The 22,483-nt window shown below is 40.9% G+C and overlaps 1 protein-coding gene across 2 annotated transcripts in view; it reads left to right on the forward strand.

Annotated features, from left to right (window-relative positions):
• The first annotated feature begins 7,901 nt into the window (after positions 1-7,901).
• The window catches only part of PAXIP1 (PAX interacting protein 1), a 32,818-nt gene continuing 18,236 nt past the window's right edge, over positions 7,902-22,483 (forward strand). For both annotated transcript variants that reach the window (XM_042043594.1, XM_042043595.1), the window contains exons 1-6: positions 7,902-8,347; positions 13,233-13,367; positions 15,227-15,270; positions 17,824-17,887; positions 18,225-18,338; positions 20,232-20,876. In XM_042043594.1, coding sequence (XP_041899528.1) covers positions 8,258-8,347; positions 13,233-13,367; positions 15,227-15,270; positions 17,824-17,887; positions 18,225-18,338; positions 20,232-20,876 — 1,092 coding nt within the window. In that variant the 5' untranslated portion in view covers positions 7,902-8,257. The remainder of the gene's footprint in view (positions 8,348-13,232; positions 13,368-15,226; positions 15,271-17,823; positions 17,888-18,224; positions 18,339-20,231; positions 20,877-22,483) is intronic.

A 22,483-nucleotide genomic window follows, 5' to 3' on the forward strand; every position in this document is an offset into this window, starting at 1 on the left:
AGGGTCAGGTTGGCCTTATAACAAAAACCAGCTTGGGGCATATGGAAAGGAGTGTAATTGAAGATAAAGCTCTAGCAAGATGAGTGGAAAATGTAATAAGAGTTCAAGCATACATTAAACAAATGCACCCTGGCCCTCACACAGTAATCACCTACGTGTGCCATAAGGCAAACAGCAAATGTAATTGACTCCCTGAAGGAAGATCATTACAGCTTTGGTGCTTGCTGCCTCATGCCACAATTTCTTCTTCCATTTGCAACACTGAGAAGTCAGATGTGGGAAGTCCTGGGATCCTGAGGCTGCTCTAATTTATGTAGGGAATAGAGCCAGCTCTAAATAAACCTAGAGACCTTTTCGGTGGCTTCTTCAAAGATTAAACTGGTATCTGTGAGTATCTGCCACATTGTCAAAGATTAAAAATGACCAGCATTGACATGAATATGGCAGAAGCCTCAGTGATGAAGGAGGAGGACGGTCCTTTGAGGAGGATGGTCCTTTAAGCACACAGGAGAAGTAACAAGTTTGGCTGTACTAGGCCAAAATAAAAAGAAATCACTTCTTTGTAGCCTGGTGTCTTGAAGGGGTTCATTGTGATCTTGTGTGTGGTATGGCACTTGTCCTGTTTTCCCAATTCCTGGGCATTTTTAACCATATTTGACTGTCTACAGAGGTATCAGGGATATGGTAGAGATGAAAGACCTTACTAAACACTGAAGGAGCCACACTTTGAACTTAAACTTTCCTTGGCCTCAGCCAGTTCACAGAGGAGTTAGACCTGGAGACATTAACGGAGTGTAGGCTTTCCTGATTCAGAGATCTATCTGCTCCTATCGAGGCAGCTCCAGCATATCACAGAGCATATCCTTCAACTAACCAAAACATTTGGGGGCTTACAGAGCCTTTATTTTCCTGAAAGCTTCCCGTAAGCCAAAAAAGAGAATCAGAGCCAGAACTGGCTTGAGAGAATAAGCAGTTTACCTGCATTTGTCCTCAGCTTGGGCTCTAATGAGAAAGTCCTGACAGTGACATCTGTTAGTCTGAATCCCAACTTCTGGTTAGTACTCAATAATTGAGATCAATAAAACAGACATACTCTAGGTATCAAATCAATAACTTTTTTTTTTTTTTTGCATTCAAGAGTGGCAGACAATTAGGGACTTAAGTAACAAATGTCTCATTTCATAATGTTTCCTGCCTGACATACTAAAGAGGCAGAGTTCTAGATATCAATCTCTAATTAATTAAGATGGCTCCAAGGTCCCGTTAAGGTTGATCAGTTAAGAGCAGCGGTGGATTTGTCTCTTGATGTCTTCAGATCAAGACTCAATTATTACCTTAGCTCAGAAAAGGAGTATTTGGGGTTAAATTTAAGGGAAAATTATAAGAAAAGCTGACTGGAAGACCTACTGGTTTCTTCTGGCCTCGAGGCTGTTATAAGAATGCTGTCAGAACACATTTTAAAAGAATGTCAGTGTAAGTTCCTCATTTCATTTGAAACTATGTGGGAAATAGAAATCAGGCTCCTTCCACAGAAGAAGAAAATGGGAGTTCAATCTAGCAACAGCAACTACTTGTCTGCATAGTGCAGTCACATCCATGTCTAAGCACTGGGAGCTTCCCAAAACTGCAGCCACAAACATGTGACAAATACATTCAGCTTCTCTGTTTGTACCATATCACAGGCAGATAACTTTGTCTACCTGTGTCTGCATTTAAGGATGTGCAGACACCTGTCTTTCAGCCAGCCTGAAAATGCTTCTCTAAGCTTCAGCATTTGGGAAGGCCATAAAGCAGAAATGTGCTCCCAGGCTGGGGCTGCTTTTAGGGACAATGATCAGTTCTGCTCCCAGTGCTCCATGTGGGAGGTTAATCTAAGTGGCCTTCTGGCCTTACACTTGATAAGTTGGAGGAACTTCTCTGAAGACGATGCAGTTGCTGTGAAAATATGTCAGCAATGAAATATTTTTCAAAAGGTTTTAGCACTAAGACCCCATGGCTACATATGAATTTCCCTGGTGGCACAGGTGGGCTCGTGTAGCTGCTGCCCTCTGTGTCTGCTCCAGAACAGGAGCCCTGAATCACTGCCTGCACCAAGCCAGCACTGGGTTAACTGAGTCAGGAGAACCAGTGGAAAACCAGCCACTTTTAATAGATTGTTCCCAGAAAGATCAGCACAGGTCACCCCCGAGACACTGGAGCTTCTGTGTGAGCATAGTGACACATCCTCAGGCGAGTGTCTTCTGTCCATTCCTCTTTCTGGATGAGTAAAGGAAATATTTAACTATCTGGACAACATACAGAAAGAGAGTAATGTAATGTCAATGTGTGTGTCAATGTTTTATCAGCACAAATTTAGGGTTTTCACTCTACTCGCAAGCACAAAGCCATAAATGAATACTGGAGATCCTCTTGGAGCAGTACCCAGGCTCACTCTTCACACTGTTCTGCAATATGCTCTGCAATACCACCAACTTTAGTTGCCTTCTTCTGCATTTATGCATTAATAATGTAAAAATAAATACAAGTGTTAGTGTTCTTTGAATAACATAAAAAAGATTTGGCACAAGTAATGCCAAGTTTGTTCATTTCTAGAAAAATTCATTTTAGTAACTCCATCTTTCATTGGCTTTTTTTCAAGCCCGCAGGAATGAAAGCCCAGGCTCAAATGAAAATTTTCATTCTCCATTGTTTCACTGATACTAATTTACCCCAATGGAAAGCCTATAAATGATGTAAATCTTGACAAGCTACAAAGAAGGGCTACAGGGATAATTACCCACCACACTTCACAAACATTTTTTCTCAGACTCAGAAAATACACAGAATTTGGTAGGTATCTTAGTTTGAGCAGAAGCAAAGACTTCTCTTCAGGTGCAAAGAATGGAGTCTATAAATTATAGTATCACATTTTATTTGTGGCAAATTATTTGTTTTTTCCCAGAACACTGGGAAGACTTGCATTCTTCTTTCCTGGTGTAATACAGTCAGGTCCAAAACTCATTAAGAAAGTGTTATAATGTTTTATGTATATATTTATATATGTGTATATATATATAAAAGTATGTATGTATATATATATATGTGTGTGTAATTTATATAGAGGTGGTTATTGCCAGTCTGAGGGAAAGATAGAAAGAAAGAATTTATTTGTAAAGGTGAATGAACCTTTTGCATTCCTAAGCGGGTAACACAAAGGACTACATCCCCTCTTTTAACACTATGTCTCACCTCTGACAAAATCACCCTCATATTAAGACGTGCTAATGAGAGCATTCTCCCCCCTGCTCATTTATGCACAGTTATAGTAAAGATACAACTTGTTACTTGGCACTTGCAAAAAAAAACCAAACAAACAAACTTGTAACTATTATATTAAAAAAGAAAACTGTCAAGCAAATGACAGGGGATTCTCAGTGCAGTTCTGGATTTAGAAGGGAATTGAAAATAAAACTACCAGTTCCAAGGGAGCCTTTTAGGATTCAGTGTTGCTGTACAGATAATAAGAAAGTTTTTAATTATAAATCATATTTGCCATTGCAAGCAGTCCCACTAAAGGAAAGAGGAAAAATGCATAGACAGCTCAAGCCAAAACAGAGCCCTCTGTGTACCTGTTTTGATTCAGATTAAAAAGCTGATCCTATTCACATTAAGAAATGGGAATGGAGATAATGCAGGCAGCACGCCTTCTGGGATTTTCAACAATTTTCCAGGCACATGGAAACTAACATCAGCTTTCTGTCAAACACTAGGTACTTTGTGAAGACATATTTTGTTGGAAAAGTAACATCTAGAGAGGCAGCTGCTACCAAACAAGTATGTATTATTAACAAAGGACTCAGAAAGCCTTCTGCTCACTGGAGTAAAACAAATATACAATTTAATCTAAGCTCCGAATTTAATTAACCACAAGATAAAAAAATCGAGCTGTTGTTTTTTCACAAGCAATTACGCCCAAATATGATATCGTAGGTGTGTATGAATTTTTCATATAATCATTTGTGCACACAAATAAGGCATTTATGCAAGCAAAGACTAATTGTCTGCACAAATCTTGTCGGCTCAGTGGGCTTTCACCTCGTGCAAGCAGCACCCATTACAAAATTTAGATCACATTAGAGTTTTTCTGGAAACATGCTCATGAAGTTCTCTGTACAGAGTTCTGGTAGTTAAGAGATCAGGGGTGTGTTTCTAGCACAGGTAACGTACTGTTCACATTATTGTGGACTCTTGTGGACATACATGTGTACGTGGCCAACGTCACATCAGCTCAGAGCACTCTCTCTAACAGGCACAGCACCAATGGCCTTATCCTGCTCTCCTTCTGCCTGGGCACTTTGGAGGCCCTGTGCGGTACCTTGGTTTGGGCTCTCACCTGCCAGTGTGCCCCTGTGCTCCTCTGGCTTGTGGAGATGGACCTTTGATGGGCTGACGGTCCCAGGGATGGGCCTGGCAGCAGCTTGCAGATTTGGGCTCCCCCTCCTTCCATTGTCACTCAGCTTGTGCAGATGAGCTTTACCTCATAACCTGACAAAAACATATTGAGGCTAAATACAGGTGAGCACTTTGCTGCACACCTGAGTAGTGAGACCAGCCCGCTGATTTGACTTAGTTCTGTGTACTGACGTGAGCAGAAGGCAGAATTTATTTCTGGCAAATACATAGGATATTTTTCTTGTTCAAAAATGTACTTTTCCAATCTAGTTTTCTGCTCTTATGGTCTGTAAATGAGATCATACACATGATGCGAAATTGGAACTATTCATTTTTGTTAGAAATAGTCTAATTACTAGAATTTAAATATTTTCTTGACAGGTGACTCATGAAATACATATAGAAGTAAAAAATATGTTCATTAATTTAATTCCACTGCTTATTTTGAAGGCACTTGAGGGGAAAAATTTGTGACTCATGGGAGTAGTCTTTTCTTCTGGGAGTGGTCATTTTGAAGACAAAAAATTGTGAATAAAGAAAACTATTTCTGTGTGAGATTAGTAGCACTGCCAATAATACAACAGCCTGTCTGTGCAATGCCGTACTGAGATCTACAAAATTTCTTATTGGGGGCCACTAGAACTGACAGGTGTCTAAACTGCTACCAGGCAAGTTTTCTGTAGAGTTGTTGCTGTGCATTGTTTCATGGCACATCACAGACAAACCCTTGTTTTGGTGGTGCTGCACAGCTGGTCACCTGCCTGACATCTGCTTGAGCTTGGGCAGGATTTTCCGAGTCCTCCTCACCAAGCACAGCTCCGGGGCTCTGTCCAGGAGCTGCTTTCAGTGCTTATTCATTTGGGAGAGAGAGGATGGGATGGCCTCGTTCTTCCCATTTCTATCAAAAGTTCTGTTGTTAAAGAACATCCAAAGGATTTAGGCATCCAGTGGCCATCCCTAACTTGTGCTTCAGTAAAGTTACTTTTACTCCAATTGGGAAGAGGAAGACAGACCCAAAAGTCCATGTTCCACATCCCAGGTCAGGGCCACAATTTTATCTTTGCTATGCAGGACCGAATTTATAAAACAATTTTCTTCTGGTAAACCTATTATAGTTAATTCTTAACCTTTCTCTTTTTTTCACATTTCATTACACTTCCATACTGTGGATGGAATTACACTTTATTCTTGGATTTTTATCATAATTAGTTAAAAAGAAGTATTTAGCCCTAAGGATAATTACAATTACCCGTATAAATGGGTACTTTTTATTTGTGGAAAACTGCTTTTGCAATGAATTTCAATGATTTGATGCAGTAATCTGACCTATTGCTAGAGAATTTTAAAATTGCTGTGATTTAGAGTAGCAAATTCATCTCATATTCTTCTGGTTTGGCAAGCTGAACAAATGGAAGATCCAAGGTGGTCCCACCCAATGCTGCAATAGCTGCAACTCCTGCTGAAAGTTTGGGAAGGGGCAGTATTATGAAAAATGTGTGCAGGTTGTTTGCATTATGTTCTTTGCCACTAATAGCATAATGCCTGTTTTGAAATACTTGTCATCTTGGAGGTGCATGACGAACCAAAAATTATGTGACTATGGAAAATCCAAAATATTGGAAGGCCAGGGGAACTCATTAGAGTAACAAAAAAAAAAATAGGCAGAGAAGGGAAATCAAGAGGACAAACTCTTGGAGGACAAAACTTTGGTTTTCTTTGTGTGGAGTGGGAATATGTGATAGTGTATGGGCTTAGATATAAGGAAGGTATTCCTGTGAGAAAGGGCAATTTAGTGATCACACTGAGAAAGATGAATTTAAATAATGAATGACATCAGGAAGAGAAAAGGACTCAGAGAAAAATGTGGAACAGAAAGCTGAGAGATAGTGATATTTATCGAAGAAAAGAAGTGAAAATTACCAGTGCTGGGAGATGCAGATGATTACAGAGGCAATGAAATCCAGCAGGAAAGGAGGCTCAGGAAGCAGTGGTGTTAATGAAATATGGTAGATCAAGAAGAATAAGAAAAATATTTCTCTGCAGGTGAAGGAAGATTTTGGTCAAAATAGTTCTAATTCAGTGTGAAGAAGTCAAAATGGATCAAAGATGGAGTTGGAAAGAGTGAAAATTATGGAACTAAGAAAACAAAGGCTGGGCACAGCTGTCTGGAGAGTAGTTATAAAGGAAAGCGGAGCTCAGAGAAGTCTTTTCAAAGTCAGTCCAGGAAATACATGGGACAGAAGAAAATGACTCTGAACAAGGGCTATTAGAAAAGATAGAAAGTGAGATGAGAATATGAATTGTTGAAAGAAAGGTATAAATGGATTTAAAAGCAGATGGTTATTTCTACCTTTTTCCTGCCCTACAATAAAAAAGTGTACCATATAAAAGCTTAAGCACTTTTTAGTTTGATTTTCACTTTAAAAAGTAAATTTCATTGGCAGGGTGGGCAAAACAATAAAACATTCAACTAAAGGGTAAAATTTCTTTCTGGAGTGGAAAAAGAACAGGTGATAGGTTGGGTATTTCTTATATAGCTGGAGTAAAAAGGGGAAGATGTCATGTGGAGATCCAGGAGACCTGGAGAAAGACAGGTGAATCCTTTATCCAGTAAAATTTTATCCAGTAAAAGTAGATAAATGACTTGTAAACCTATTTATAGTTTCTACCACTGTTTCAAGAATAACATAGGTAAAAAAAATACAGTTTTCTCCTGGGAAAGTGAGACAGGCCTTGCAGGCAGGACAGAAACAGTAGCTGCCCTGTATTTTTATTTCACTAAGTCTTACGATGCCATCTCTTAAAAATGCTCTGAGTATGGGAGGGAAACATTGTGCGCATCAAAGTATTATGAGGGGGTCCAGAACTCCTTTGAAAAGCAGTGTTCATTATACAGATACAATTATATTATGTAGTATTTATATTTTAAACACCCCTGTCAATGCAGCGATGTTTAAAATATGCGACATGAATCAGGCTCTGAAAGTGCTTGTTTCTTCCTGTTGACCATAACTTATATAAGGTGATGATTTCTGTTTTCTGTTATCTAAAATAGTTAGGTAAGATACATCCCCCTCTAGGTGGGAATGGTTCATTGTCAATGTAGAAGGATGCTTTGCAGTTTCTGAGGGAAAAATGCCTTATTTCGGTGGGATTCGACCTTACAGAGCTTTTCCAACCTTAGTGGAGGTACGCGCTGATTTCGGGAGTAGTCAGTACGTCAGTAGTCAGTCACTGATGAGCTGGATCTTGGAATACACCCCAAAACTGTTGGCTGCCGGCGGCGGCTGAGGGGGCCATGGGCCGCGTTCCCCCACAGCGGCACCGAGGGGCGGGGCCGGGGCGGGGCCGGGGCGGGGCTTGGGCGCCCGGGGGGCGGGGCCGGAGGCGGCTGCCTTCCCTCCCCCCTCGCCAATGGGCGGGGCCGGGTAGCCCCGCTGCCCGCCTCTGTCGTTCGGGGCGAGTCCATTGCATCCCGCGCGGGGGGAGCTCCGGACCCGGATGCTGTCTGCCGGTCCGGTTCGGAGAGAGAGGAAGGACCAGGGATAGCGCCTGTGGATCAGAACCAGGCGCGGCCCTGCGGCAGCGGTGGTCGCTGATCGGGCGGGGGGAGCCGCTTTGTCGGTGCGGCTCTCCCCTCCCCCTTCCACCCCCCCTACGTCCCGGCGGGGGATGGTGTGTCCCGCAGCGCGCGCCTTGCTCGCGCGGTTCGGCGGCTCTGCGGGGGGAGGGGGACGGGAGAGACCCGGGCCCCGGAGGCTTTTCCACAGTGAGCGCGGGGGAATAGCGAGCAGGGGGGGAGCGCCCGCTGCTGCCGGCCGGGACCATGTTGGCCGACGACGAGGAGGAGCTGAAAGTCCCGGAGGAGATGTTCAAAGACGTCAAGTTCTTCGTGGTGGGAGACATCGACCCCAAGGTACCGGGTCATCCCTTCAGATCATTCCCGCCTTCCCTTTCGTCTCCCCCCCTCCCGGTGGGGGGGGGGCACTGTGGAATCGCCCGGCTACCACGCGCGGGCTCGAGGCTCGCGCCGTCTCACGGGGAAAGGGCGGGAGTGGGGGGGGACCGCGCGCGCCTGAGGGACCGTGAGGGATGGCGGGGGGGGAGGGGAGCCGGCCGGTCCAGATCCCGGTCCCGATCCCGGCCGTGCCCGCGGGAAGCGCCGCCGCCGCCGCCATGGGAGCCGCGGCCCCGCCGCGCAGGCCCCGCCGGAGCCGCCTGAGCGGAGGAGGAGCGGGCGGAGGGACTTCCTGTGCCGGGCCGGGCCGGGCGGGCAGCGGGGGCAGCGGCCGCCGCTCCTCCGACCCGAGCGCTCCGCAGGCCCGGCCCCTCCCTTGTGCCCGGTTCCGTACGGAGATACAGGGACAGGCCATGGGGAAGGTTCGTCACGGGGGGCCGGACTGGCTCTTCCCTCCCACACAAGACCTTCCCGCCTTGGCACGGCCCTGGTACCGCCCCGGGACCGCCCGGTGTGGTGCTGGTGTGGTTTAGGCCAAGGGCCGCCCAGCCCTCCCGCCGTGCCCTGGGGCAGCGCCCTGGGTAATGCAGGTGGCCTTGCAGTGAATAACACCCGAGGTGGGCGAAGGTGGTTGAAACAAAGTTTCTGTGGTGTGTCCAATTAGACAGGTGCTTGAAGTACACCGCATGGAGCTTTAGGACAGCAGCTTCCTGCAAGCAGGTTACTGTATGCTTCACAGTGAAGTTAAAGTCTTTGCCTCTCTGGTATTTGCTGCAGTAAGGTCTTAGTTCAGCGTTGGATTCCTTTAGTTTCCTGTCCTGGCACTCACTGAGCCTCGTATGCCTTATAAGTGACTTGGAGACACAGGCACTGGCCTGTTCAGATGGTTTTCATGCCTATTGTGTTAAAAGAAATACAGTCTAGGATGAATACAGTTAAAGATCAAGATGAAAACTTTTTTAGACAGGTCTTTAGATATAAAATTTAGGTCTTTAGACATAAAATTTTTGACAAAAAAAACCCTACAGCAGCAGTATTATTATTATGTGTATGAGGATGAGTGCAAAAATCCTGTAGGACTCTTGTAAATAATTTGTCGTAGAAGTAGTGTCCTGAAAGGCCTGTACTTAGCTGTGTGTTGACATAGGAGGACAGTGAGCAGCTTTCCCATAGAGCAAGTAGACAAGCATTCTCTTAAACTGGTTTTCTTTCTCATGTTAAATTTTATTCTTCTTTGCAGTCAGAGTCATTGTCATAGGGCTTTGATTTGCTCCACACTCAGTGCATTGAATTTTCCTCTGCCTGGGTTGGGTGGCAGAGCTGGGTCAGAGCGAGGAGCCGGGCTGGGCTCAGCTCAGGGCCAGCTCTTGGGAGAACCCTGTGTACTGGCTTAAGCCCAGCTGGCAACTAAGCACAGCACAGCTGCTCTCTCACCCCCTACCCAGTGGAATGGGGAGGAGAATCAAAAATTAAGCTTGTAGGTTGAGATATAAATATCTTACCTGAAAACCAGGTAAGATGTAATAGTAAATAATAATTATAAGAAAAAGGGAAAGAAAGAAAACCCCAAGCAAGGGATGCACGATAGAATTGCTCACCGTCTGCTGACTGATGCCAGACTTCGTTCCTGAACCCAGATCAGTCTTTTTTTTGGGTAACTCCCCTGATTTATATCCTGGGCATGACATGCTTTGGTGTGGAATATCCCTTTGGCCAGTTTGGGTCACCTGCCCAGGCTGTGCTCTTTCCCAGCCTTTTTTGTACCTCCTCACTGGCAGAGCATGAGACACAAAAAAAGAGTCCTTGATTTAGTGTTAACAGGACTTAGCAAAAACCAAAACATCAACGTGTTATCAACATTATCCCATTCTGAATCCAAAACACAGAACTGTAGCAGCTACTGAGAATAAATTAGCTCTTATCCTTGCTGAGACCAGGACACCCACTCCTGTGGGCATCCTCTGTGGTACCCTGGGGCACCTGAGTACAAGGAGCATTTTTCAGGTGTGTTTTGAGCCAAGACAGAATGCAGGAATTATAAATCAAACCCAGACCATTCTTAGAGTGAAATTTGTCCCATTACTGATACAAAAATTACAACTATATTTGGCGCTTTTTACTGCTTCATATGCAAGTGGATGCCAGCTTGATTTTTTGCAAAGAAGTTTCCTCCTTCATTTTCTGGGGAGGAGCACACTTTGATCAGCTTAAATTTCCAAATGGTTTCACAGAAAACCAGTTACTGTAGTAAATATTAAAACAGCCCTAGCACAAGTGAGCACGCTAATCAAAACAAATCCAAGAGTAAGGGAAAAAAAAGTAATTTATTCAGGTGAATAACTGCAAACCACTGCCTATTAAAGCATATGCAGCATAAATTGGAAGGGAAACAAAAGTCTGGAATTGTGCCTAGGTGTTCTTTGGCAAACGATGGAGAATTAGGCTGCCTCTCAACTTTAAATCCGTTCCATTCCATTGGGTGCACTTTGCTGCTCACACCTTACTGAGGCTGATGAGTAGATGTCAGCTACTCCTTTTCTTTTGATAAATGCTCTTCCTGCTTTCCTCAAACATATAAACCCAGACCATCGTGCTTTGGAAACACCAGTTAAAATCAATATTTCCATCAGAAAGAGATAAAAAGTAATGCAATGCAGCACAAGGTCTTTGAACAGGATATTTGAGTTTTGGTTATCTTGTTTAATTTATTTTTTTATGCCCATTGTCCAACTTCTTAGTTTTGAACTATTCCTCTTGTTTCTTCCAGCACAGATTTTAGTGGGAGAGAACAAGATAAAGTTTTTATTCCTCCCCCGCCAAAAAGAAATTTCATTTAATGGGTATAAACCAATACCTGAAATGCAGGATTTTTACGGTGTTCATGTTAAGGCTTTTCAGCATTTTATCTTCTAGGTACAGATATATGGCTGATACCAGTATAAGTGAGTTCTTTAATTGTGCCAATACAACTTCTCAGTCCAGGCACTACTTAATCTGAAGAAGTTGTGTATTCTGAGAGGAGTTTTGAAGTTGACATAAGCTAAATTAGGAAGAATCTTTTTCATGACACATAAAATAATCGAATAATTATGTATCGTATTTTTAGTGTTTAAACTACTACATGAAAGCAGTGTAACCTTTTGTATAAGCAGACGTTTTGCACAAGTTCTGTAGTGCAACATTGTTTTGATATAAAAAAAATCATAGTTCTAGCACATTATTTATAGCTTCTTTCTGATGCTGTCAGATTTGGGTTCTCAGTTTTCATGACGTTCACTTCTTTTTTTAGCCTTCCCCTAAATGAGCAGTTGAATGGGATTGTAACTGTGTGAGACAAGGAGTTTGTGTGCTGAGACTGTTCTTAAATACCTTCTGTTTTCAAAAGTGCTTTATTTGGATTTAGCTTCCCCCACTGGAATGATAGTATCCTGTGTTTCTTTATGGTTAACTGGATTTCACGCAGGAAGGTGTATTTAGGGGATTGGTGTGCAAGATGGAAGCATTCACTCCTGTTTCTGGCTGTGGTGACAAGAACAGCAAACTCATGATCAATTTTCTTGGTTATTTTAGGGTAATTCTTTTGGTAATATTCATCCATTGCAGAAAAAAAGTTGATTTTTGTTTTTTCAAATGGAGTTTTAAAGTCAGGTACTTCAGCCAGGAAATGCCAAAATTGCCTCCTCAGTGAGTGATGATTTTTCTATCTTTGTTTCTGTGCTTAGCAGAAATGCTTTATAAAATAGCCTGATGCTGTGTTTTGGGAGAGTCTCTTTTTCAGTGTTTCTTTGTCCTAGTGAGTGTACAGGGTAGTAAGTAATTGCTTAAGGACCAATTAATTAGTATTTTGTTTGATGAATGCATTGCCTTGCTCTCTGCTGTTCACTGTTGTGGGCAGAGCATCCTGTTATGAAGGGAATGTCCCCAGCAGGTTTGCAGAGATAGGCATCTGTCCCTGGCAGGTTTTGGAAGATGAACATCACACCAGTTTTGTTCTAAATCATTATTTCGGAATAATAAAAGGGAAATGAAACAATGATCTTAATTGGCATTTTGAACTTTTGAACTCTAGACTGTAATGTTTTAAAACATTTCTCTCTTCTTCCCCTCTACGCCTCACTACCTTCGTTCTCTGTTCGAATGAAAGTCTTGTTTTTTGGGGCACAGGGCTGGATTCATCACACAGATCTCTACAGCAGAGCTGAGAGATCAGTGAACACTTAAAGCAGCATCTGCTATTTGGGCCTTGCAAAACTGGGAGTGAGATGTGCTTTGGTGGTTGGGAGGTGTTTTGCGTTCTCTCAGCACAGAGCAGTGGAGTGAGGCACTTCAGTTCCAGCTCCTAAAGGTAAATTTAGGGAGCGTGAGTCCTACTTAGGTTTTTTTTTCTATATTTTGCTAAATCACTTAGTCCTTAGAATTCAACCTCCTACTTTAAGGTATATTGAAACACTTCCAGAGCTATCCTATGCAAAACCAAACACTTCGAAGAGCTTTCTTTCCCTGCTTGAGGGAAATTGGTTTTCATATGTTTTTTTAGGAATACGTATTTTGGAAAAACCTTAACATTTCCCCAACTCCTACCTCATTCTCAGTTATTTTGAAAAGTAGATGTTCAGATGGAATGATGAAAATATAGAAGAGATGTAAACCTTTGGCAGTCAGGTTTTTAAATGTAGTATGTTTGGCAACTTCAGGAAAGTGCCGGCCACCAACAAGAGGACAGCCAAGAGAGAAGGTCATATTAATGCATCCATCCAGTGTTAGTTTCTTCTTGCAGTAATGTTTTTCTCCTATAAAAGTTGCTAAAAATTGTTGGCTTTTCCCTGTTCTCCTTTGGCTTTAGGTTATCCAACTTCTGAAAGCTGGGAAAGCAAAGGAAGTTTCTTACAATGCACTGGCCTCACATATTATTTCAGAAGATGGGGACAATCCAGAAGTTGGAGAATCTCGAGAAGTTTTTGATCTCCCTGTGGTAAAAGTGAGTGACTCATCCATCCATGATATTGTCAAAGTACTGACATAGATATTTTATTGTTGTAACAAAATATTCATCTTTGGATGATGACCAAATAAAACGGGTCTTTAAAAATGTTACCTTCTTGTTACACAAACTTTTATCCTCACTTGACTTCTATTACAGTTCTGTTCTCACCTTCCTGTTGTTACTCTGTTGTATCTATCATCTGTGAGATGATGTCCTGCTAGCTCTACTTTAGAAATATTTGTGATGGGAAGGTTCTTACAAGCTTCTGGCAACAGAAAACTTTAATTTAGAGTAAGTAGTAGATTACTGAGGGGTGTTTTTAAACACATATATAATTGGCAAGGTGCAAAATTATTTTGTTGATTCTGCATATGTATACTATGCTAATTACAGACTACAGGAACTTGTAGAAAATTAGGGGGTTTTCCCTCTTTATTTTAGTTTTTTAAGGGGTTTTTTAGTCTTTTTTTTTCTTTCTTACACTGGAATTACACTTTCTTACACTGAAAAAGCAGTATTTTGTTACTACCTTGCAATAGTGGGATATTTTTTCAGTGAAAAATTATGAGCTTCGTCTTTGCAAATGTGAACTTGTCACTCTGGAAGTCATGAGAGAGATTGGAAGAAATAACACTAGAATTTCAGTGCTGGTACCTTTGGGTACATGATTTTGGTTTATTTTTTCCAGATGGGTACAGGTGGCAGTAGAGAATTTTGATAGGTTTTGTCATAAGAGTTCACCTGATGGTGTAGAACTGTGAATTAATTCTAAAAAATGAAAGGTGCTTTGGCTAGGGACCCTTACGGTTTTAATGGGTGTGCTGGTTAATTTTTAGTTCCTTTTTCTGAAATGCTTTTTGGTGTAATTTTAACTTCATAAACAAGGAAACTGCTGCCATTTTCATGAGAAGGAGGGACATCAATGCCATAAAGAGCAGTTCCTGCTTTCTAATGCCACTCAGATAATTTAATTTGCTTCATAACTGCCATCTCATTTGCCAGATGAGAGCAGATCTTTCACTAATGTCACTTAGTTTGACCTGAAAACATCACAGCATGATTTGTAATCAGGAAGATCAGACTAAGTATTAAGGGACTGGAAGTCAGAGGCAAAAGTAGCTGGTTATAGGGAAAAAGGAAGATAAAAACTTAAGGAAGGAAAATACCCTTTTTTTTCCCCTGAGGATTGGGGAGTTAGAAGTTAAATGTTTTTAGCTATTTTTTGTATTATTCCTTACAAGGGAAAGAGAATAACAAGAACTGGGATGCCATAAAACACTGTTGCCACAATATATTCTTTTGCTTGTCTTTGAGGGAAAGTAATTCTATACTGAATGTGATGTTACTCTTTGCCCATTCTTCCTTACTCTGTTGAATTGGGACCAGTGTCCTACATCTCCTTCATTTGCTGCCACCTCCCTGTGTCCCTTTGAGCCCTTCTGTCCCAGAATACTGTCAGGTAGAGGCCATCAGTGCTCAGCAGCCAGCACTGTTCTGTCTTTAGAAAACTCATTCTGTGTAAGGTTAGGGTTCTTCACTCCTTGGTGATGCGTGTAGGGTGGGATTATCTGAATTATTTTTTCTTACAGGCAAGGAGAACTGCAAAAAGGGAGAGGATGAATAAATGCTGTAAATGGCATGGGAGAAGAGGGTTGCTACACAACCTTTGAGCTGTCTTTATGCGAACTCTTGCAAATAAATGAAGTCTTTTTTGTAGACTAGGTGCAGTGTCTGTGAAACACTTAGACTTCCAAATCTGGAAAACATGTATTAAAACTAGCTATAGCATGAACTTGGAAGGTAATTCATTTAGACCAAGGTTTTTAATGTCTTGTGGGTTTTGTTTTCTTCAGCCTTCCTGGGTGATCTTGTCTGTTCGCTGTGGAGCTCTTCTGCCGTATCCTTTTAAGTTCAAAAATCTGTAGAAAACATGGATACCATTGAAGGATTCAAGACTGTTTCAAATAGGTACTGCTTAAATTTCTAAAATGATTGCAGGTGTTCTGCCTGCCAAGATTGCAGTGTGCTTGGAGCTTCTTTGTCTTCAGTTTTCCTGTCCCTTTGCCTATTTTGTGTTTCACAGGCACTTAGAGGACAACTGTTATGAGATGGAAAACAAGAGGTGGTAGGTGCAAGAATCCAGGTGTTCATATTAGGAATTCAGGCCTTAATGTGCTTCAGGGATTCAGAATTCCTGTTTTATACCCAGTAGTTTAAGGTGCGTGCCTGTGCATCGCACTGTGTTTCTGTGGTGTGGTCTAGGCTAGTGGTCTTGGTCATTTTTGTCTGGACATAATAAATGTGTTTATTGTCCTTTCATCATCAGGATGAGAGTGTTTAGTTGCTTATGTCACACGTCTCTAAACTTTTTTGTGTCCATGAGGAGCGTTCACAAGAAAAACCCTTGGAATTACCTACATTTTCAGGTTTAAGTAACCTAGCATTTCATTATTGACGTTCTTTCACATGAAGAAGTTGCACTATTAAAAAATTTGTCTTCCATCTGCAACCAGGGTTTTTTAAAAGGGTGCTCTTAAGAGCTGACGTTATTGGATACCCAGAAGAGAAATAAACATGAAACAGCAGAGTGATGCAGTCCATAACTAAATTGTAGCAATAAATGTGGGAATGTAGCCCTCAATGGCTATTGCTCAGGAAGTCTTTATTGTGGGAACATTGGAATGGCCAAATGAAAAGACCAGGTCTCAGTAGGGTCTTGTTCTTCAGTTGCATGGAAGAAGGAAGTTTTGTACACCTGTCAGCAATAAATATGTCCTTGGACTTTTGAGTTTCTAGCACTTCATGTCCTTAGAGCATGGTGGGTTTAGGTTTTACTCTGAGTCTTATTGTGCTCACTAAAATGGGTTGTTAAGTCTTAACTTTGTTTTATCCTGTTTCAGTCTCTTTATGACTTCTAGTGCAGTGACATCTGGCCTTTCGTTAGGGATTTAGGTACTGCCATAATGAAAAAAATACAGTTGTTAATAGGAATAGCTTAATTTTTCCAGTTGATAGCTTTTGGACACAGTTTAGGCAGAAGTTTGAGACTGTGCATTTTTGTCTTTTGTTTATGTTTTAATTTGGTAATACTCGAAGTGGTCATTGAATTTCTGAAGAACCAAGTCCTAGAAACATCTTGTGTCAGTTAGACATATGGATCTAATAAGAGCCTTAAGGATTTTATGTTGCCTTACCAATTCTGGTGCTTATTTGATGGGCATTTGCCTCTCAGTTGCTAAAGGTAAAGTTTAATAGAGAAAGATTTAATACAATGTAAAAGCACAGTAATTTTGTCTGTTTCTTAGTGAAAGTTGTTTTCACCAGGGAAGAACTTAGGAAGGCAGAGTGTTCTCCTGTGCCTTGCCACTGATGTTTGCAAAGTCTGACTAACCTGCAGTGGAAGGGAAGTAGCAGAAAAATGAAGCTGGAAGCAGACTTAGTGAAGAAGGAAAAAGAGTTTCATGTGTGAAAACCTTGGCTATAATGCCGCAAAGGGGGCTGGCAATTTCTTTCACAGCAAAAGCAAGAATGAGGAGGGTGTATTTTTCCATGGTCTTGTACAGATAAAAGAGCACTTCTGGAGTTTTGTTGCTGGCAGGAAAAAAAGTGAGTTTTGCTGTATTCCCTCTTTTGTTTTATTGTTATGCTACTTGTAACTGTTTTAAGAGAGTCTGTTTCACTCCTGTTCTTTAGAGAGTGCAAGCTCCAGGTAAACTGATCAACCTCTTAAAAGTTAAATACCAACTGTTTGTGCTTTATGTGCTCGCAGTAGGTACTCAGGCAGGGAGTAGACACATGTACCCTTACGAAAGATCCAGTACTGAATTTCTGCCTTGGATGAAATGGAGAACAATTTAGGATGTTCATCAGGCTTGAACTCCTTGAGGTATTCTGGGTAATGGCAGTTATTTATTCTTAAGTTTTAAATTGCTCTGGGCTTCGTCATCAGCTTGCTGTGTGCTGTCTCTTCTGGGCCTCAGAACTTGAGTGTTGCTGGTGTATCTGTCAACATCACGGGGAAAATAATTTTGTTTCATTTAAAAAATCTCTGTCTACTTGTGACACAATGTACACCTGTCTCTGTAGTCGTTTTTTTTCTGACAAATGGGCAGGGATCGTAAGCATAAGAGCATATGAAAGTGTGGAAAAGGGAGGGAAGTTGCTGAAGTCCAATGGTCTGTCTGTCTTTCCCAGGTCAGTTCTGGTTTAGAGTGTTACCAAAATTGATCATAATGTTACAGGTGTCCTGATTCAGTTGAACATCAGGTTTTTTCTTGCCGCATACAACTTCAATTGCAAACAGCAAATGTGCTTTCAAAGATTAAAGCGTTTGAATGGTCAAATACTTGGTATTATCTGAGAAGTACTACACAGACAGTTTAATTTCCTTCTAATGTCACTCAGGAAACTTTCATCTAATTATTTTGCATCCTTGACACCTACTTTCCAGTGTAAATGGCTTTTCTCCAGAATCATGTCAGATCTTCTTTGGAGTCACTGCTTGTCTCTCTCAGGTAAGAAGTGAACCATATTTCAGTCTACTCCAATGTGCATTACATGTGTGATGCTTTGCTTTTTTAAGGAGAGATACCAGTTCTTCTGTTGTACTATGACTTTTTTTTCTCTTTGTTTTCTCTGTCTCTGTGCAGGTTAAAAATTACTCTTCAGTGGTTTTTCTTGTTGTGTGTCTTTGTCATCCTTTTTTCTCTCTTTCATGCTAATTTGGTATTTAAAAGTGATAGGTAATACATTAGCCAGCCTTGTAAATGGTATGTTGTGGATTACTAACATTCTTCCAGCTGTAGACAGCTGGGTGCACAGAACTAAAAGGCTTTTCTACCTTCCTTTTAGGTTTCATCTGAAGACCGAAGTACGCTGTGGGCTTTGATTACTTTTTATGGAGGGAATTGCCAGCTGAGCCTCAATAAGAAGTGTACTCATTTGATTGTGCCTGAGCCAAAGGGGGTAAGAGTTTTTTACATATACAATTCTTCTTGTAGTTCTCATTTGGCTTCAAACAGTCAAAAATTTTCCATCTCCCTGAAGTTAGAATTCTTAAGACTGTTCATTAACAACTAAATTCAGCAAAATTATGCATTGCAGCTATTCAGTTTTGTCTTGGGGTGACTTTGACAAGTTTGTAGTTATTTTCTGCATGGCTTTAAGCCTGATTAATTCAAAAGATGTCCAGTTTCACGCTGGTATTTGAATTCCCGTTTGAATAAAGAATTTTAATATTTTTCTTGTTTGTCTTAGCCCAAGTTTTATATGTCACAGTCATTAGTGATTGTGATTTATAAATCCACAGACACAGAATCAATGAAGAAAAATGAAGGACCAAATTGAAAAATGGAAGAATAAAACATGGGCTGGCATTGGGAGAAGAGAAGGTGTGACTATGGGAGATGAATGCTTTTCCTTCTTTAAAATATAGGAAACTTTGTAGGGCTGGGTTCTTTTTGGTGAATATGTGTGCGTGTTGATTTTGACTTTTTCTTTTTATTAAGTGCTTGATCTTTCTTCTGTGGACTATTTAGAAGGATGTCAAGCACCATTCTAGTTGTCCCTTTCATCGCAATAAAATACAATGCTTGGATAAAGCTTTATTACCTAAAATTTTGTTTGTAAGAGGCAATGAAATACATTAAGAATCATAACTTTAATAACTTACTTAAAAGCTTAAATAATAAGCTTTTTAGAACAAAGAATATTGTCTTTAGCTTGCCAGTTCAGAAACTTAACAAGGTATTAGCATTTCCTGTCTGTAGGGTACAAATATTTTAATGCACATAGTCATTGAATGGGAACAATTTTATGGGATGATTACTTTTTGCTTCCAGTCCTGCTGCTCTGATACACTACAGGGGAACCTGCAGCAGTTTGTAACGAGAACAATTCTGTCAGTAGGAAACCTTACTTGATTGCTCTGACTAGACACAGGATGATAAAACAAGATTGTTAATAATTCTCACCAGAAAGAAAGAATAAAAACTCGTGTTGGCAAATAAACTTGGTTTCATCTCCAATCTTTTATTATGTATGAATGACAGTTTCATTGTAGGAAATAACTCCAGAGAATCACTCTGAATGTGCTTGTTGTTAATTTATGTTGTTTGACATAAAAGAAAATACCAGCTCAATCACTTTTAAATATTAGATACTGAAATAAGTTTCAGATTTTTGAAAGAAAGTTTTTTTTCTGTACTGTTTTGATGTATGTGAGGGGTTTCCATCAAAGAGGATATTCCAACAAATAGAACACTATTTAGATTCTAATAGATTCTGTGTCTAATCTATTTATTAGTAAAGGAAATGGTGAAGCTTTCAGATTTAAGCTGTATTCCTGCTGAAATGCTTTTTTTTCAGTGATCACCTTTTAAAAATTTGTCTCTGCTTTATTATGAAATTCTGACTTTTTCCCCAAATGCTTTTCCATGGTGGGGCTGGGTTTTTTTACTTTTTTTTTTTAATAGGGGACAAAACATAAACTGTATTTAGACTTGCCTTAATGTCCACCTAAAATCACCTGAATTTTAGTACTGACTGTGATGTTCCTCGCTGCTGGGTTGCAATCTTGGTGGTTGGGTTAGAGAAGAATTTTGCAAGTGAAGACATTTGTCTTCTGCAGTTGTGTCTCTGAGTCCTTAATATTGTAAATGTGGAGAATCTGGGGTTTTTTGTTTTAATCTTGGAACTTGTGCTTCTGCACAGTAGTGTGGAGTGTGTCCTGTTGGATCTGGGCAAGATCACTCTGGTATTGGACAGCCTCTTGTGATCTTCTTCTCCATGCTCTAGTCTTGATCTCAAAGAGCTTATTTGCAATTTTTTTGTCTTTAAATAATTTTTTTTCCCCCCCAGGAAAAATATGAATGTGCTTATAAACGGGACAGCATTAAAATTGTGACCCCAGACTGGGTACTGGATTCTATAGCTGATAAGAGTAAAAAAGAAGAGACTCCTTATCATCCTCGTTTAATTATATACGAGGAGGAAGAAGAGGAGGAAGAGGAAGAGGAGGAAGAAGCAGAAAATGAAGAACAAGATTCACAAAATGAGGCTAGTACTGATGAAAAATTATCAAGCCCAGCATCTTCTCGAGAAGGATCTCCTTTGGGTGATCAAGCTTTTTCACCAAAATCTACTACTGCTGATAAGGCAAAAGGGGAACTGATGTTCGATGATTCTTCCGATTCCTCTCCAGAAAAGCAAGAAAGGAATTTGAATTGGACACCAGCTGAAGTCCCACAGGCATCTGCAGCAAAGCGTAGGTTGCCTCAAGGGAAAGACTCCGGGTTGATTAATTTGTGTGCCAATGTCCCACCAGTGCCAGGTAACATTTTGCCTCCTGATATGAGAGGCAACCTCATGGCTTCAGTACAAGGTGCCCAAAGTTCTGACCGCCAGGAAGTGATGGCCACGTGGAGTCCAACCGTGCGGACGTTAAGGAATATTACTAATAGTGCTGATATTCAGCAGATTAATAGACCATCAAATGTAGCACATGTAAGTGTTGGATTTTTAATTTATAAGCTATTGGACTTTTTCTTAAGAACTATCGTGTCCAAGAACTTCAGTTTCCTTTTACTGTTCTTAAAATACCCAAAGTTAAAATGTCCCCTTGTTACTTAGAATTGTGGCCAAATTCATATTTTCCCCGTAATAAGTAACTTAATTTCTAGCAGGTTCACAGAAGTAAGAATGCATTTAGAAAAAATGTTTAGAAGAGTAAAGCTATGTATAACTATACCATGGTTTAGATTTTCAGTAAGGACTTCTTGGTAAGAGAGGGAAAAAAAGCATTAATTTAGAATTATTTTGCTAGTTCAGGACACCTGATTTCCTATCCTTCAAGCTTCTCAGACAGTGCAAGGAATTATTTATACTATAAACACATAAAACTGTGAAATTGATTGTTCCCACAGTAGGTTCAGTTCTATACTGCATTGTTCTGCTGGGCATCACTAGGCTGTTATATAGTATACACATTGTTATGGAGAAGTCCAAACTTACACTTTCTTATGCCACTTGTGTAGTTGAAATAATTGCAGCTCTTGTGTTGAGTGTTTTTCTACAAGAAGATAAAAAGCAAGTGAGCATGCTGCATCTGCAGCATTGAAATTCTTAGATGTTTGTGGCAAGGGAGCATGAGAACCTAACTGATAAATGTTAGACATATCTTTTATGTGAATAATTGCACTGGTGCCTTTCTTTGGATGTTCATCTGATGGTAAAACTTTGGAAGGTACCTGAATAGTATAGAGACTTCCAGCCAGTACTTAAACACAGAATGTGGTGCCACTCAAAAATGTTGGTTCTGTGCTATTCATGTGACATCTAAATATGGAATGGAAATACAGGCTTTATTTTAAATCTGAGTCTTAGATTCCTCTTCTCAGTGCCTTCTCAGTGTTTGAGGGCTGAGACTTCTGGGCAAGGCCTGAGCAGAACTGCCAACCTTTTGCTCGGTTGGCCAGCATGGGTAAGTTGGCCACCACATGGTCTCCAGCCCAGTCACTGTGCTGTCAAATACACATCAGTGGTGTCCCTGTGGAAGTATTTCTCTGTCAGTAGTATTTGCAGAGCTACAGGGCACTTGGTGGTCGTGTGCTTTGGCTTGTCTCTGTTCACCCAAAGTCTGCTGAAGTAGGGGCTGGGCTGTGGTGTCCGAGGGCTGTACCAGGTACTGTCTCAGGCTGCTGTGCCAGCTCCAGCATGGGCAGAAAGGCTTTGCATCTTAGAATTGTGAATCTGCTTCCTAGAGGGAGGAATACCAGTACTACTTTTCTCTCTATAACTTCTCTTTTACTTTGTGCCCGGAATGATGAGTGCAAGTCTTGGTGAACGTTGTTGGCAAGTTAGTGTCTAGTTTGAACCTCAGATTTCTGCTGAGTGGCAAGATCTGTCATCATCAGGTGTTTGCAGATACATTGTTACTTTCTGAATATAGCCGTAGAATACTTTAGAAAGTTTTATCCCTTTATTTTGAAATACATGTCCTGAAGCTTCTGTAGTTTTGGCTTTTGGTACTCGTTGTGGAGAGTAGCTCCTCATACCGAACCCCAGAAACATTTTTGTGTGTGTTATTTTTAGTTGTTGAGTGTTTCTACTGT

This window comes from Corvus kubaryi, unplaced genomic scaffold, assembly GCF_017639235.1.
Source record: "Corvus kubaryi isolate FWS band 111438036 unplaced genomic scaffold, C.kubaryi_AGA036_p1.0 37398, whole genome shotgun sequence".
Lineage (NCBI taxonomy): Eukaryota > Metazoa > Chordata > Aves > Passeriformes > Corvidae > Corvus > Corvus kubaryi.